Here is a 15,810-nt window from a genome sequence, read left to right as displayed (position 1 = left end):
AAATAGACATGAAACAGCTACAAAGAGACAAAACAACAATAAAGACACACCAAATTACCACAAAAACACAACATAACTACAATGAGACACAAAACAACTACAAGGAGACATAAAAACTACAGAGACAAGAAACAACTTCAAAGAGACAGAACAATTGTAAAATGGCACAACATGACTACAATGGAACACAAAACGACTACAATAGACAAAAAACAACTACAAAGAGTCACAAAATATATAAACAGACACAAAATGATCACAGACACAAAAAAAACTCAAAGAGGTTCAACTATAAAGAGACAAAAAATGTCCACAAAGAAACAAAACTTCAAAGAGACACAAAACAACAACAAAATGAGGCTTAACAGCTATAAAGTGTGTTTCGAAAGTGTTTTGCTGGTGGGGCTTCTAGCACATCTGTGCCCAAGAGCCCATTGTGTCTTAATCAATCCATGAATAACGCGTGTAAATGCAAGAGCATGTGTCTGTAATATATTTTGTGTAAACATAAGTGTGGTTTTGTATGTTTTTTCTACGTAGTACCATGTTTCAGAGGCTGTCTGCAGTGCCTGTTGTTTAACAGTTTGTAGGTGTGTATTTATGTACGCAGAGTTTACTCTCAGTCTGTGTAAACCACCCCTTAATATCAGCATTGGAGAGTGTACGATAAGTTAGACCCTGTGATCCTCAAACGGTGGTCCTTATCGCTTCCTGCATTTTTTGATGGAAGTGATTATTTTTCTGGCAGAGCTGGGGGCAGCCCCCGGTCCTCTGGGGTCCTTGTCCCCGTAACGACTCTGCCATAATTAAAGACCGCTCACAACATTGGGCCCCAGTCCAGCAGGAAATCAACGCTGTGTGAAAACACTACAAAACACAGCCCAAGTCCCAGAATAGAGACCTTAGTGAGGGTCAGCGTGGAGGACAGCCTCAGTCACCATTAAAACACCGGGGAGACATTAAAGGCTGGTTATAACGAAAACAGAAAAGCATTGGATTAGGAGCCGTGAGGTGGCAGGGAGCCAAACCTCTGACCTCAAGGTCACACACAACGGGATGCAACCTTTAGCTTCTCTCAGACACTTTTATGGCTGGTTAGAGACAGCTGAGAGCTCACTACTTAGTCCTGTCTCAACTGTTTAACAGTGCCATTAGAGAAAGTGACATTTTTATATCCTGGAACAATGTGAGTTACCAACTACTGCTGCGATTCACGATGTGGAGATAATTTCTCTCCCTTGGAATTTGAATATTGAGCTTGATTTTTCACAGGTCACATCTTTATCTGCCAAGAGGACCCCCTACCTTGCTTGTCAAAGTTGATCATGCTGCAGTTAGCTTGGCTCCAGGGGCACAAGAACACAGCTCCTCCTTCAGTGACGTCAGGCTGGCTGGTGTTGGCTTTCGGGGCGCCGATCAAAACACTGATACTAGACAGAAGAGAGGAAAACAAAATCTTACATTGTGGTGATGGACTCTGTCCAGGAAAAGTCCCTACACCAAGAAACATCTGTTATGATTTACAATCATAAGCATTTAACTAGTCTTGTGTAATCAAGTTTTGTCATACACACAGCTAATGTAATAAGTATGAACCTGGACATTATTATTACTTTTTTTTTACAGGTGTGTTAATAAAAATACCTAAAGGTAAAAACAATAGCTACCCATCTCATGCTGAAGCTTCATATTTACTGCACAGACATGAGACTCTTACATAAATATTGTCATCTAACACTTAACAAAAAAAGCAAATGACTGTATTTCCGAAAATGTCTCACTATTTCTTTCATCATAGGACGGGGCAATATAGTGATATTATATGGATATTGAGGATTTATTTGTCATTTTATGTGTGCAGCATTTGAATCCATACAAATTTCGGAATAATAAAGTATATTGTATCGTATCGTATCGTATTGTATCCCATTGTATAGGAATGTATTGTATCATATAGCATGGTATCGTATATGAGACTAGGAAGCATCATGGATTTTGGATATGGTATAAGGCATAAGTGTTGCCTCTTCCTGGTTTTGCAGGCTGCATTAGAGTAAAATGATAAAACTTTAGCTGTTCTATTATTTGCCCACTTGATTATCATATCCACATCACTTTTTGTAAAAACACCAATGGTCAAACATACAATCTCGCCGCAGAATCGATATTGAGGTATTTGATCAAAAATATTGAGATAGTCGCCATATCACCCAGCCCTAGTCGATCAGAACTTAAATCATGACAGAGAGGACACCAAATTATGTAAGCCTGCAGAGAAAGCAAGCTACGAGACAATTTAGAATTAGTATTACCATAATGAACTGGTACCAAGGCTTCTCCTTTATCATTCCCTGCACTAGTTATTGGGGCCATATATGGTAGAGCTCTACTGATTCATATACATTCAAAGATCAGTTTACAGCTATTACCTCAGTGGCTGTACTTCTGCAGATACCTATCATTATCACTGCCTTGGAGGTTTTTTAATGTTAGATAAAGGATAAACATGATGTCCAGCATTGCTGCCCGGAAGTTTGAACATCTGTCTATGATCAACAATGCTTATATGGTGTTCACATCAAGTTAAGCCAAAGCTCTGCAACCTCAGCATGAGGTTAAAGTCAGCACAGCAATCCTTTCTCGCATGAAGCAGAATAGAGATTTCATCAGTAGCAAAGCCACGTTTCAATACAAATCTAAATCTATGCATGAAATAAGGTCTGGAATTAACTTGCACCAATGGTGTTCTCTTTGAAGATGACGTTTGAGTGCTTTGTAGATTTGTAACCTGCATTCATTAGCGTAACCAGTTGTAAACACAACACTGAAATAGTTTAACCTCATTAAGTTGATATAGCAGATGTTCTGTCTGTGGTTTGGTGCTGAGCAGGCAGTGTATAGTGGGTTTATCAGAGCTTGTTTACAACCAGCTGTCCATTGCTGCTGGAAACAGTGTTGTCAAGAGCTATGAGAGTGAACCAAAAGAAGCGATTTCTGGGCCGTAAAACCAAAACAGAAGGGGGCTGGAGAACCGGTTAATGTTTCTCTTAGGTTTTGTCACTTTCAACCCCTTTTAGATCATAAGTAGTTATCTAATTCATTGTTTATTATTGACTTGAGCCGCTTTAAAGAGATAATCCAGTTTTTTTTAGTGGGGTTGAATGAGGTTCTTATTCATAGTCAGTATATTACCTACAGTAGATCGCGGTCAGCAAGCCTCCAGCTTGGAGAAACAGACGGGAGGACCAGCACAGAAGCTAAGCAATGTACCGTTGTTGACGGGGGAAGCAGGAAAATGTATTTTAGTCACCTAAGGAAAGGCTTAAAAAAATCAATATCAGCTTAAATGCATGCTATATTTAATATTAGTGAGTTTGTTTGTGATATTTTGTGACTTTAGTGTTTGAAAGGGTTATTTTTTATTCACTAAAGTCACACATAACCCAAATAACTCATCAAGGCAGTGGTGGACCAATATCTTTCGTTCGCTGTAAGGTTAATAAATACTTTTTTTGTCGAAGGAGTCTATATTTATTTGGGTGGCTAAAATATATATTTTTTAATGGTGCCCACATCCACAGCAGTACATTGCTCTGTTCCCGTGATGGTACTCCTGCCTGTTTCTCCAAACTGGAGGCGTCATCCACTGTAACTAATACACTGAATTAGGATGAAGTATCTCTACAACCGTGCATTAAAAATCCAAACTATCCCTTTAAAGTTAGCTTGCTACAACTTTGCTGTATTGCAACAATTACAACAGTTGACTAAATGATTACAAGTCATAGTGTCATAACATAAAACTTGAGAAGTAGTGCAAATATTATAGCCCCTTTTATAGTGTACTGAATTACAATCATTCATTGGAACTCCTTATTTGGTTGTTTAATGTCTAGTCGACATGTACGTCCAGACAAAGATGTGATAATTTTAGTGTTTTTCTTGTAATGAATGCAACTTAACATGTGTAAGTGAGTGTGTGTGTATATGTGTATTACTAATCCACTTTCAAGGTTTTCAGACAGCCCTGATAAAAAAAAAAGTCCTGGCCCAGAGAGAATGGCACAACTTAAGACATTGGGGACTGATGACATTAGCAGAGATCAGACAGACTCTGTACTTCCCCCCCCCATCCCCCCAAAATGTCTGGAGAGCTCATGAGGAATATTTACACGGCTGGATAAGCTTTCCTTATAAACCGCTCACTCCGCAGCTACTTAACCGACCAGGGCGCAGGCTTTCAGTGGCCTTCTATTACAAAGATACGTGACTAGCCACCCACCCTCCCCTGTGATCTCTGCGCGTGTTGAGTTGTAAGAGTCAATTAAAAGCCCTTGTAACGAAAACTTAACAGCCAACAATAGCCTCCTCGACAACATGGTGTGAATTAGGATTGGGATGATGGATGCCTCTGTTGAGACCTGAAATAAGGATTCCTTTCCTTTAACTCACGTTCAACAGGAACATCTGCAAACAGGGGAATGGCTTAGAGGCATGGCTAGGTCAAAGATGCACCATGCAATTTTTTACTAAAGGATTTATGAGCTCCAGTGAATGCATTTAAATGTCATATCCTAATGGCAGGTCGTACTTCATTAACTGTTCGTATGCATGATTACCTACTCAAAACATTTACTCTACACAAAAATGGATTTGTGTCTTTCTCTAAGATCTCATTTTCCCTAAAATACTGAGTAGTTAAGACCTCTTAAGGTTTTTCAATGAAACAATCTAAGGAAGGCAAAAGGCTTTAGTTGAATTTCTCATAACTCATATTTAACATATTGCTTCATTTAGGGGGCCGAATAAGGGGAATGCTGATATGAGCTTCCATTACATTCAGTAACGAAAGTCCATGAAACCGACAGAGCCCCTGTATCCAAGCTAACCCTGTTCAGGTTTCTGAAGATGTTATCTGGCTTGTTATAATAAACAGGATATGATGCTTGTATGAGCCAGAAACCCCATCCCAAATATCTGTTTTGTTTGGTTTGTATGTAAATACATTCAATAAACTCATACGTATGTGGGTGGCCCAGAATAATCTGAGAAAATACTCAATTAGTATGCTTTTTCAGTAGTATTTTAGTCAAATGTGCCATGTTGGCTTAACCTACATTAAAGGCTGCAGAGAAATATCCACTGTTCCAGACACATATGTTTGCTCAATTGACCAAATTAAATTTGGTTCTATTACTAATATAAGAAACAGATCAAGACACTTGAAAATTAGGTGTAAAACTCCACACATGTATTGGTTTTGACTGGCTGTGCAGTAAAACTGTGCAGGTAACATTAGCCCTTTGGGTGGCCTTTAATGTAGAGCTCAGAGACAGGTTGGTAAACATAAAGAGGTTCACTGACATCAGGTCGCAGGATTTCAACATCTACATCCCATTTTCATGCTACAGACTAATTCTATAGATGTATGTTGTGGGTCTGTGGTGTGTTTAAAAGGGAGAGTGACAAAACCAAGTACACTCAAACCAGACCAAGAGTTTATATTTTAACAGCTCCGAGAGGCTGTGCATAAGCGCAACTATATGTTCATATCAGCATGCTTACATGCCCACAATGTCAACGCTAACGTGGATGTTTGGCCAAGACCCCTGGAAGAGTGCTGGGCTTTGAAGCTAACATGACATGAACTAGAAACTTCCGGGTCCATCACGTGATGCCAATGGCCCCAAAAATACTTTTTCCCATGGACATATATTGGGAAGGAGATGTGTGTTACTCTGCTTATATATTTTTTTGTAAGTTAATCAACTTCCAAGCATGAACACTTGAATAGCCGCATGAATAGCCGTTATTGAAATCATTAGTTCCTAAAAGTTGTAAAATAGACTAATAATAGCCAAAGCCAGTTATTTTCCTGACCCCCGAGAATAAGGGGCAGGGTTAGAGGAAATGGCCCCATGGATGCTGATGATTGCCAGAGGATTTCGGTTATTCCAACATTTCAAACATCTTTTGCCATATCCAGTTCTCTTATTACATCTATGTGTTTAGCAGGTATATGTTCACATCCCAGTTTAGCACGCCACCATTTACTAATTTGCAGTAAAGACAGGTACAAGTGAGGGGGAAAGGAATGACACTAGTCATTTTGGAAGATATCTGGTCATAAACCAAAGTACTGGACAAAGAGAAACTTTGAACTGATGGTGGCGCTCGAGGAAAAGCCGCCAAAGTGAGTAGGATTCAGCCTGAGGGGGACGTAAGTATTTCAGTCTGGACCAAAGCAGTGGACTAGCCGTACAACATTGCCCAAGAGCCATGAAGCAAGTTTACTATTGATGTACCCTATTGAACCATCGCTTCCGGCTTGATGCCTGTCTCGTAAACCAGACGTATTGACTGGACATGTGTGCTGAGACAGTGATAACAGAGATGGCAAAGTGAGCAACAGGAGCAACTCTTAACAAGGCTCCCTACAGCCAAACAGTGAAACAATTGTCCGAATGCATGACAACCGACATAAACCATTCTATCAGCAGAAAAAACATCCAACTCATTCAGGAAGGAATCCTTTTTTCCCCGCTGCGTGGTTTACCCACCACAAAACAAGAACCGCTAGGTTCACATGGCTACACATGTCCAACCGTAGTTGTAAACTGTTGAAATGCATGACTATGGTCAGAAACAAAATGTTGTATTGTTCAGTTTGAGCACAACTATTCGAGGCAAAAGGGGGAGCTTGGTCTGTACAAATTGGTCTAAATCAACTTCTCAGTAATGACTCAACAACATGCCCTCTAACTGCAAGAAGCTTAGTTAAGCAAACTGAGAATCTTAACCAATTTCCTCACAGGAAAATATCTACATTCATTAAACCAACATTGATTTGACTCTGTGAGCCCTCAAGGATGTTAGTGGGCAACAGAGATGGATGAAGTACTGAAGTAAATGTAGCAGTACCACAATGAAGAAAAATATAAGTGAAAAGTAAAAGTCCTGCATTCAAAAATGTACGTAAGTAAAAGTGAAAAATGTATTGGTATCAAATTATATTTAAAGTGCCAAACATTTAAGTACTAATGTAATAATGCAGGAAAAAAGTATGCCATTGGGTTACACTTATTGATCAGTCATGTGTTCATCACTTTAATGTAACAGCTGGTAAAGGTGAGGCTAGTTTTACTTTACTTTCTATGCTGCTGAGTAGCTTGAGAATTTACCATATCTTAACCAATCGGTAAAGTCATTAGATACTAAAGTTATCAAGTAAGATTATTGGAGTCAAAACTATAATATTTGATTAGAGAGCTGATAAAGTGTAAATGGGAGTAATATGGCAAAGATCAAATGCACCAGTTACAGGAGCAGCTATCAAATCTTGTTCGCTACAAGCTGCTCCCCTGCAGGTCATCATAAACAGATTATCAGCCGATATGCTAGATTCATGTCATCATCTTCAAAGGGCGATCAGGAGATGTAACACATTCTACAGAGGTCCTCAGCTCTTCAGCAACAGCAGCTGTGAACAGCTGGTTGAGAGGGTGTTCTGGCTGAACGAGCCAAAAATGTATTAAGACTGTCTCAACAGGCATAAATACACTGAAAGTGATCAATAAGATTGTTTCTATGTTTCAATCAGCTTGTTAGAAGGTTGAATGTAAGGCTACTGTAGTAAAACAGTAGGCTACGTGGTCAGCTATCCATCAATGTCAAAATTCTGGAGAAAAAAAATATTTTTAAGTCCAGGTGACACTGCGCCTAACTACTCCATTACACTAGCAATAATGGCTAACGTTACTTTTGGCGACAGCAAAATATAATATCTTATAAGCTTCTCTCTTTACTGTAATAAGGTTTAAAATTGCAGTACATTTAAAATGTAAATACTCAAGTAAAGTACCAGTATTTCCAAAAACGTGCATTACTTGGTGTATCTAAAGCTGATTTATGCTAACAGATATCTGTGTTTGCAGGTAAGTGAGCATGACTGGTGGATGTTTGCTAAGTGAGCCAGCCAGCCAGCTAGCTAGATAACAGTTTGAAGAGTTTGAATTAAAGCTCTAGTAATGGCTAAACAACGGCCACTGTGTCAACATATGGCAATTATTGGACGATGGTCAATAGCAAAACATAGCCGAACAGTAAGTACAAGTAGCGAAGAGTAGTAAAATTAACTAACAGCCTCACAGTAATATCCATTTAAAGTTTGCTAACGTTAGCTAACATAATCTACTGAAAGCTTCTAACTTGACCAAGGCTGTAGGAGTAAAACCCCTTACTGTATTGATTTGAGCAAATGTGCTGGATTATCTTTTTAAAGAGGAAAAAAATATATATTTTTTTAAATGTTACAAAGTATCAGTTTAACTATAACTTTTATCTACAAACAGATGTAAAAATATGAACTTCCGTCTGCCATACATCACGATATAATAAAAAGTTGGCTAATTTATTTCATAACAATTGTGGCTCCATCCTATACAGGTTGCCAGGATATTTGAATATCCTGTCTTGAAACACAAGCAAAATATGAACGAGCTATTTTGTGTTAAAATGTAGAATACTAGATTGTCACGGCATACATTTATGTATAGCCATACGTTTCTTTTGTAAATTCAGATGCATCGCTCTGACTGGAATGTAATACACGCGAGGCACAAAATGACAATGTGCAGCCAATTATCCTAATGGAGAACCATAAAGCCATCGTCCTCGGTCAGATGTGAGCTACTTCACACTTCATTCATATCCAAGTCTCTTTTGGACTATGACTGTGCGTGTGTTCCACACCAGAGCCCAAAGGAGAGTTTTCTCAATGAGCCAAAACATGTGACGGTATGGCCTGCATGCTGTGTGAAGGAAGAAGATCATGTCTGAACTTTGACTTTTATCTCACTCAGCTCGTCATCTGTCAACAGAATAAAAAACTGCAGGAAACCCCCGGTGAACTCTTTAGTACATATTCAGAAGAAGATTAGCATATGTCTTATTTGGCAGTGGGTTTAACCCCCCTCCTCTCTGAATCAAACACAGACTTGTATGTCTGTTTCCAATCACACTGGGGCTGGAATCCAGTGTGTGCGTGTGTGCGTGTGTATGTGTGTGTGTGTGTCTGAGAGAGAGAGAGAAAGAGAGACATATATGCGTACTATATGAGAAGCATTTAAAATTTGCACCCTAATCAAATATATTTGACAGACTGAAAAAATATATCAAATATTGATTTTTGTTTTGTTTTGTAATAATATATTTAAAATGTATGGTAGGTTAAACCTAGAAACAATGTAGGCTGCTATGAAAACACATCAACAAATTGAAGTCCCTAAATTCATGTTATGAGTTCATATACAACATTAAAAACAATGCAAGTTTTATAGTAATAGACTCTTGTAAAAATGACCAAGGCTACACTGATATTTCATAATTCACATAAAATATATGAAGTATATCTGCACAACTGACTCTTTCGAAGCACAAACACACATCTAAGATATTGTAAAAAAGAGAGTTATAAGAGACCACTAAGAGCCCAGTTATATAGTTATTGTTATTATTTGGTTTAGTTTATTATTATATAGAATATAATAAACCAGTGGTTTTGAACAGCAGATAGTGCTGTAAACTTTTTCCCGCTGTCTTACCAAATTGGCACCAAGCTTCGCGATGCTGCATCAACTACTTTTTTACCTGGATGAGTTGCCGAAGAACTCCACCGAATAGCCGAAATAACTCCCCCGCGGTCCGGAGAAAACGACGCTGTCCTCCGCGTCCAAGTTAAAAGCGGCGCACAGCTGCGCCAGAACCAGAACCAGAACCACCACCGCCACTACAGGTACGACCGAAGAGGCGCGACGACAGCGTTCCCCCGGCGACCGGGTAAGTGAAAGTGCAGGAACGGTGCCCATCTCTTCTTTTGCGCGTCTCCTCTTTCATTGAACGGCCGAGGCGCAAAACGCATCATCCGTGCCGTTCCTTCAATGTAGTGATCATAAACGTGTGTCCCGGATATTAAGTCCCCCCATTCAGCTCCAGCGACAGGTCCGATGTGTTGATCCAGAGGTGCATGAGTGAAATGCAAAGAAAGGCAAGACAGAAAAAGAGGAGGAGGGAGGGATGGGGGGGGGGGAATGATTGCAACCTCATTTGGGGTGGAGCTTTAAATATTACCAGGCAGTCTGGTCCCCAAAGAAACAAGACTGCGGTAACACTGTAAAAAACCCAACACACAACTTCAGTCTTTTATTAGATGAATGTCAGAGATGGAAATTACTTAAAAAATCATCATCAAGTTTACCAAACACATTGTAAATTCTTATTGCAATACCATTATTGCAAGATGATGTGATTTTCCTTCATTAACAGCCCAATGTGAATGTTTCAATGCTTAGTTATTTAGTGGGACACCGCAGGGCCGGAAACGACACTATGAGAGCGGTGAGAGTGAATCACAACATTGACTTATAGCTGCAGGCCCACAGCTATACAAATAACTGAAACTCACTTTAAAGTTCTGTAAAAAATCAAACAGCACTGCATATTCAGGTGACATTTCTCTGTAATTCTCCTCTAACATTAGGCATTCTTTTCACATTGCTGTTGGATGCATTGTCATTATTAATAAACATACTTTGTGGCCACTTACTCCAAACAAATAGGGCGCACCTGTACTGGGCCCATACAGTCTACATTTATGGTCATCAGCTATTAGAAAATATCATCCAGGACAGCACGGTGGTGTGGTGGCCATCACTGTGGCCTGACAGCAAGAGGGGGAATCAACCAGGATTAGACGGGCCTTCTTTGTGGAGTTTGCATGTTCTCCCCGTGTAAGCGCGGGTTCTCTCCGGGTTCTCCGGCTTCCTCCCACAGTCCAGAGACATGCAGCTTAGGTTGATTGAAGACTCTAAGTTGCCCGTAGGTGTGGATGTCAGCGTGAATGGTTGACTGTCTATATATGTCAGCCCTGCGATAGTGTGGCAACATGTCCAGGGTGTAGCCTGCCTTCGCCCAATGACAGCTGGGATTGGCTCCAGCACCCCCGGATAAGCGGGTAAAGATAATGGATGGATGGTCTTATCCATCATTCGTAGCTATACCCACGAAATTTAATGCGCTGTAATTCGTAGTTATCCCCTCAGTCCATCATCGGGTGTAAGTAGAATAAGAAGGACTTAGCTGTGGAAGCAGTACAGTGATAATTGTGAACAATTCAGCTAAATTTAACAAAACACTAGAAATTATCTCAGTGTGCTGCTCGCCGTCAGTAAGTTGTGGTTATGTTCTAACATACTCTACATGTCTGGACAGAATTCAGTGTGACTAAACCTGGAAAGCCCACAGACATCCATCTCCAGCTCTGTCTCTCGTCACTTTGCTGGAACTGAACTTGCAGCCATGGCAGACTGACAGGCAGGCAAGCATACAGTACTTGAATATGTGTATGTCTCCTCGTGCTTATGTGTGTTTGTGTGTGTGTGTGTGTGTGTGTGTGTGTGTGTGTGTGTGTGTGTGTGTGTGTAGGTCATAAAAAAAAAGAGGGTCCCACATTTAAAGAGCGGTGACTCAAGATGTGTTACCTGCCAAAGGCAACAGGAACTTGGACAAAGAGTGTTTTCTCTCTGTAAAAACAGATTTCCACACGGCCGTAAACTTCGCCTTGCAGCGACTGATAGAGCAACAGTTGGTTCCCCTCGTAAATTAACAAATTCCAGCTGATGCAGTAATGTGTTGGACGATAGGTGTTTAACTTATTCAAGATAAAATCAATTAAAACTTGAATTGATTTATTGAATAAAAAACTTCCCCTCGGTTGGCTGTGTCCTGCCTCCATCAGCCTCAACCAATCACAAGTTTCCTGTACCATAGTTGTGAAACAAAGACTATTAGTTACCATATGCAATATAGTTTGCCAAGGATTAAAAAGAGATCAAGCCATCTGTGACCTTTATTGACCTCTGTTGGCATGAAGTATGAACTGCAACATGCCGTGCCTCAACACTTAACAACCGTTCTGTACAAGTTCTTAGTCCTGCCCCATTTTTTTAAAGATGGTCCACAGCATTCAGAACTAACACTGCTTTGACTATTTGGTTCTACAACTTGAGAGTCACCTTAAGTGTTTTTGTTATACCTTTTACTACCACACACTTATAGCATTACTTTAATTGACTTATTACACATTTTTGTACATTCAGAAAATAAAGCTGCAAAGACATAAAAGATGGCTACATCTTTTTCTTTTATAGTTGGGTGATTTGCTGCATGGTAAAACGTGAAAAAGAGCGGTCTACTTTAAAACAACTTTTGTGTTGGTTCATTCAAGTGCTTGTGGGAAAATCTAGCATCAGTGAGTTGGTTACTGAAAGCAAACAGCCAATAGAACTTGCTAACTAACTAAATTAAATAAGAAAACTTAATCATTATTCTGAAACCCCCAAACTATACTTGTAAGGTGTCACTCATAGTTACAAACCCACAAAAGAATTATCACCCATTTTCCATCATTTATTTAACATCTTTTTTTGTATTGTTTTAGTTTTACGAACTGCATCTTTGCTGTTTTGGTTCACTCGGGGGCTTCATTTGTCCCGGATCCTGTCGGAACAGTATTCAGGGACCTGTGTTCTGGTACCTATTTGTGCGGATCCGGTTTCTCTGTTTGTATAAAAACAAAAACCTTAACAGCTAAGCAAGTGGGCATTTGTGCTGTGAAATGGTGAATGGTGAGTGTGGTTAAATTAGGGGGTGCACTTGTAGATGCGTCACTGTCTATAATACTGGAGCAGAGAAAATGTATTAATTATGAAGTTCCCATACAAGAAAGTTGTATTATCCATTATTTTCTCAGAGATTACATTTGTTTTTGATTTATCATAACACCTTTCTAATCATAGTCTGCGGAACTTCACACGGGGAAAAGTTTGGGATGGGTCAAATACTACACTTTCACCCAGGAGACCGCTGTTTGTACCCTGTGTGAAACAAAAAATCTACTTTGACTAATTTGTATTTACATACACATTTACTTTAACATTCTCATTTTATGCCTAACCATGATCTTTTACCAGCACTACCCAAGTAGTTTTGTTGGCGACACTTACACTTACTATTGTTTAATTTCTGTTTTGTTTGTTTCTTCAAATAACAACGTTGACCACATGATAGCATGACCTAATCAGCACCCTCTCTCTATTTCGGCACCTCCTGATTTACAGATTAAGCACTGGATCAACGCTCTCATCATCCCTGTTTCCAACAGCAACAGGCAGCAAAAGGCTTTGCTTACCAACTTTATGTTACATGCCCATTACCAAATGGCAGCCTGATCCAGACAGAGTTAGCCACTAGCTAACTCTTGGAGCGTTTAGCTGCTAAAGTCTAGATATTCTCTCTTGGGAGTTGGTGGAGACCAAAACAGAGACAAAAATTGAGTTGGACTTACTGCTTGTTAACTGCTTCTTCTTTGAGGTGTTAATATGTCAGTATTGTTATCTACTGTCTCCAGTGGCTAAAAAATAATGCAACTTCAAAGCAAATGTGCTACACCATGCAAAAATAGAAACAAATAAAACATTTGTACTTGTTAATGTCAATAGTCTGATAGTTTTAACTGGCTTTCAATATTGCAACATCACTGTAACTTTACAACAAATAAAGTAGCCAAAAGCTACAGAAATATATATATATATGTGGCAATCACCATTTACTGAACATTTAAGCCAACATAATTAAACATGTCAAGTTACAGTAGCCATACCCCATCCAATCACCAATTCCTCATGACTTCAAAACCCTGGCTGTGTATATTTAAACGTACTTATCAGATTCAAAAACTTTCCCCCAGTCTAAATCAAGCATCCGTTTTTTATCTTGATGAGACTTTTGGGTTTGAAATTGGAAATGGAGACTCGGCGCAGAGGAAGATTTAGCTTTGACTGGTATGAACGACACCTGTAACCTCACAGAGGGTCAAACACTGGAGCCAAACACAAAGCCTGTGCAGTGAACGCTGGCCCGCAAATCGAAGGCAGTTGTTGCGATAAAGAAAGATCAACCAGATCTGAGGGGAATCGATTACTGTCTGATGAATGGAGTCTTTACCTTAGTGTGGACTGTGTTGTTTAACTTTATTTTCATAGACAGAAAAAAAGAGGGAAAAAGTGAACGCGGGTGACCATTACTGATTTGGCTCAAGACTGTGGAAAAAGGAGCAAGCTGAAGCTGCAAAAGCTCAAAGAGCTGCTGAGGTGGTTACATCTGCAAGCTAATTGAAAAAGCCTGAGAAAAGAAGCACGCCGGAACACATATTTCAGCGTTTCTGCCATTATTTTGGTACACTGAGGCTTGTTAAGTATAAAAGGTTTTCGTTTTCAACTTCCCAGCCATGTGGTGCCCCAGCCATGTGGTGGTCCCCCCCCACACACACACACACACACTTGCACACACAGGACTGTCTGCACAATGTCAGAGTATAGGTGATAAGAGACATAACACACACCTACGAGGAGTGTCTGCATGATGTCTCGAGCACTGAATGATGGAGCAAAGGGCGCTCTTCCCCCCGTGCACGTAGGTGCACAACGCAACCTACACACATGGGAAGCAGCAGAATTACTAATTAAAACAACATGGCTGCTAATGTGTGCCTCCAGAGGTTCAGATACCTAGGATCATGACTTTACTATGTTTGCTAAGGCCAGTAAAGGATCAGTGTCAATGGATTACAAAACTCACCCAAATACAATGTGTGAATACTTGAGGTCCAATAAGTGTGTTCCATTTTTAAAGTATGTTAAATCCAGATAGTTAACAGCTGCAGTGTTTTTCTTCCCTGTCTTTCTGGCATATTGCTGCATTTCCCTGTACATTACCGCCCCCTGTGAATCAAAGGTATACTGTCAAACCGTTGCACCAGATAATCAAAATGGGGACCCTGTCATAGAAAAGCATCTCCATGGCACTGCGAGAGGTCAAAAACTCTTAACCTTAAAGGTGCAATGTGTAAGATCTGGCCAGACTTTTATTGAAAAATATTTTTAAAATGAACTAACATTATCAACAGAATGTTAAGAAGAATGTCAAAGATGTCTATGTATTGCATTTCAGAGATATGAGCATGCTAACCAGCTAGCTCCTGCCCGTCCTGTCTTGTAATGCCACATTCTCCACGAGAGGCAATAGCGAGTCTCTGTGGCGTCCAGTCTACCCTCAGTCTAACAGCAGAGGACGAAGCAGGAAACGAGAAAATACTTTGTATTTTTGTTTTGTCCTCCGCCATAGATATATATAGAACACTAGATACGTCACGGCAATGTTGAGCTCCGGTCGGCTGACGGCCACCGCGGCGGCCATCTTGAATGGGTCAACCCGCTGCCTAGTGCATTACACCTTATGGAAAATTCATGCAAACATGTAGCAAATTTGAGCGGTGATGGCTCAGTGGATGACACTAAAAACATCATAGTTGATATTCCATGTTTGATTTTAAGTGGTAGGCAGATTTTTTCCTCTATGTTATACAAGAAACACACTTTTTAACACAGGACATTTAACTTGCCACTGATTATATCTACTATCAGAAATGTTTCTGCTGGACTCAGATTAACATTTTATTTCTCAAAAAGTAAATATCTTATCCATTTAGCTTATAACTCTCAAACCACTCTAACACTGCATCACTCTGGACTAGAACCAGCAACCCTCCAGACTGAGATACAACTGGAACTATTGATTGAATTTATTTCAGACATTCAAATACAAATTAAACATGTGAAAAATACAAAACAAAAAGAAAAGGACAAATATTTAATAAATTAACTTCCTGTGTTCCTCATCTTTTTATATATCTAT

General features: G+C 39.7%; 1 protein-coding gene across 1 annotated transcript in view; it reads right to left on the bottom strand.

The window, feature by feature from the left end:
• The window catches only part of LOC129105437 (integrin alpha-5-like), a 42,535-nt gene extending 32,547 nt beyond the window's left edge, over positions 1-9,988 (bottom strand). The window contains exons 1-2 of the mRNA XM_054616459.1: positions 9,649-9,988; positions 1,306-1,430 (exon numbers count right to left, since the gene is read on the bottom strand). Of these exons, the coding sequence (XP_054472434.1) occupies positions 1,306-1,430; positions 9,649-9,866 (343 nt within the window). The 5' untranslated portion in view covers positions 9,867-9,988. The remainder of the gene's footprint in view (positions 1-1,305; positions 1,431-9,648) is intronic.
• Positions 9,989-15,810: the final 5,822 nt, after the last annotated feature.

The sequence above is a fragment of the Anoplopoma fimbria genome, chromosome 17 (genome assembly GCF_027596085.1).
Source record: "Anoplopoma fimbria isolate UVic2021 breed Golden Eagle Sablefish chromosome 17, Afim_UVic_2022, whole genome shotgun sequence".
Taxonomy (NCBI): domain Eukaryota; kingdom Metazoa; phylum Chordata; class Actinopteri; order Perciformes; family Anoplopomatidae; genus Anoplopoma; species Anoplopoma fimbria.
This window is presented reverse-complemented; position numbering and strand designations above follow the sequence as displayed.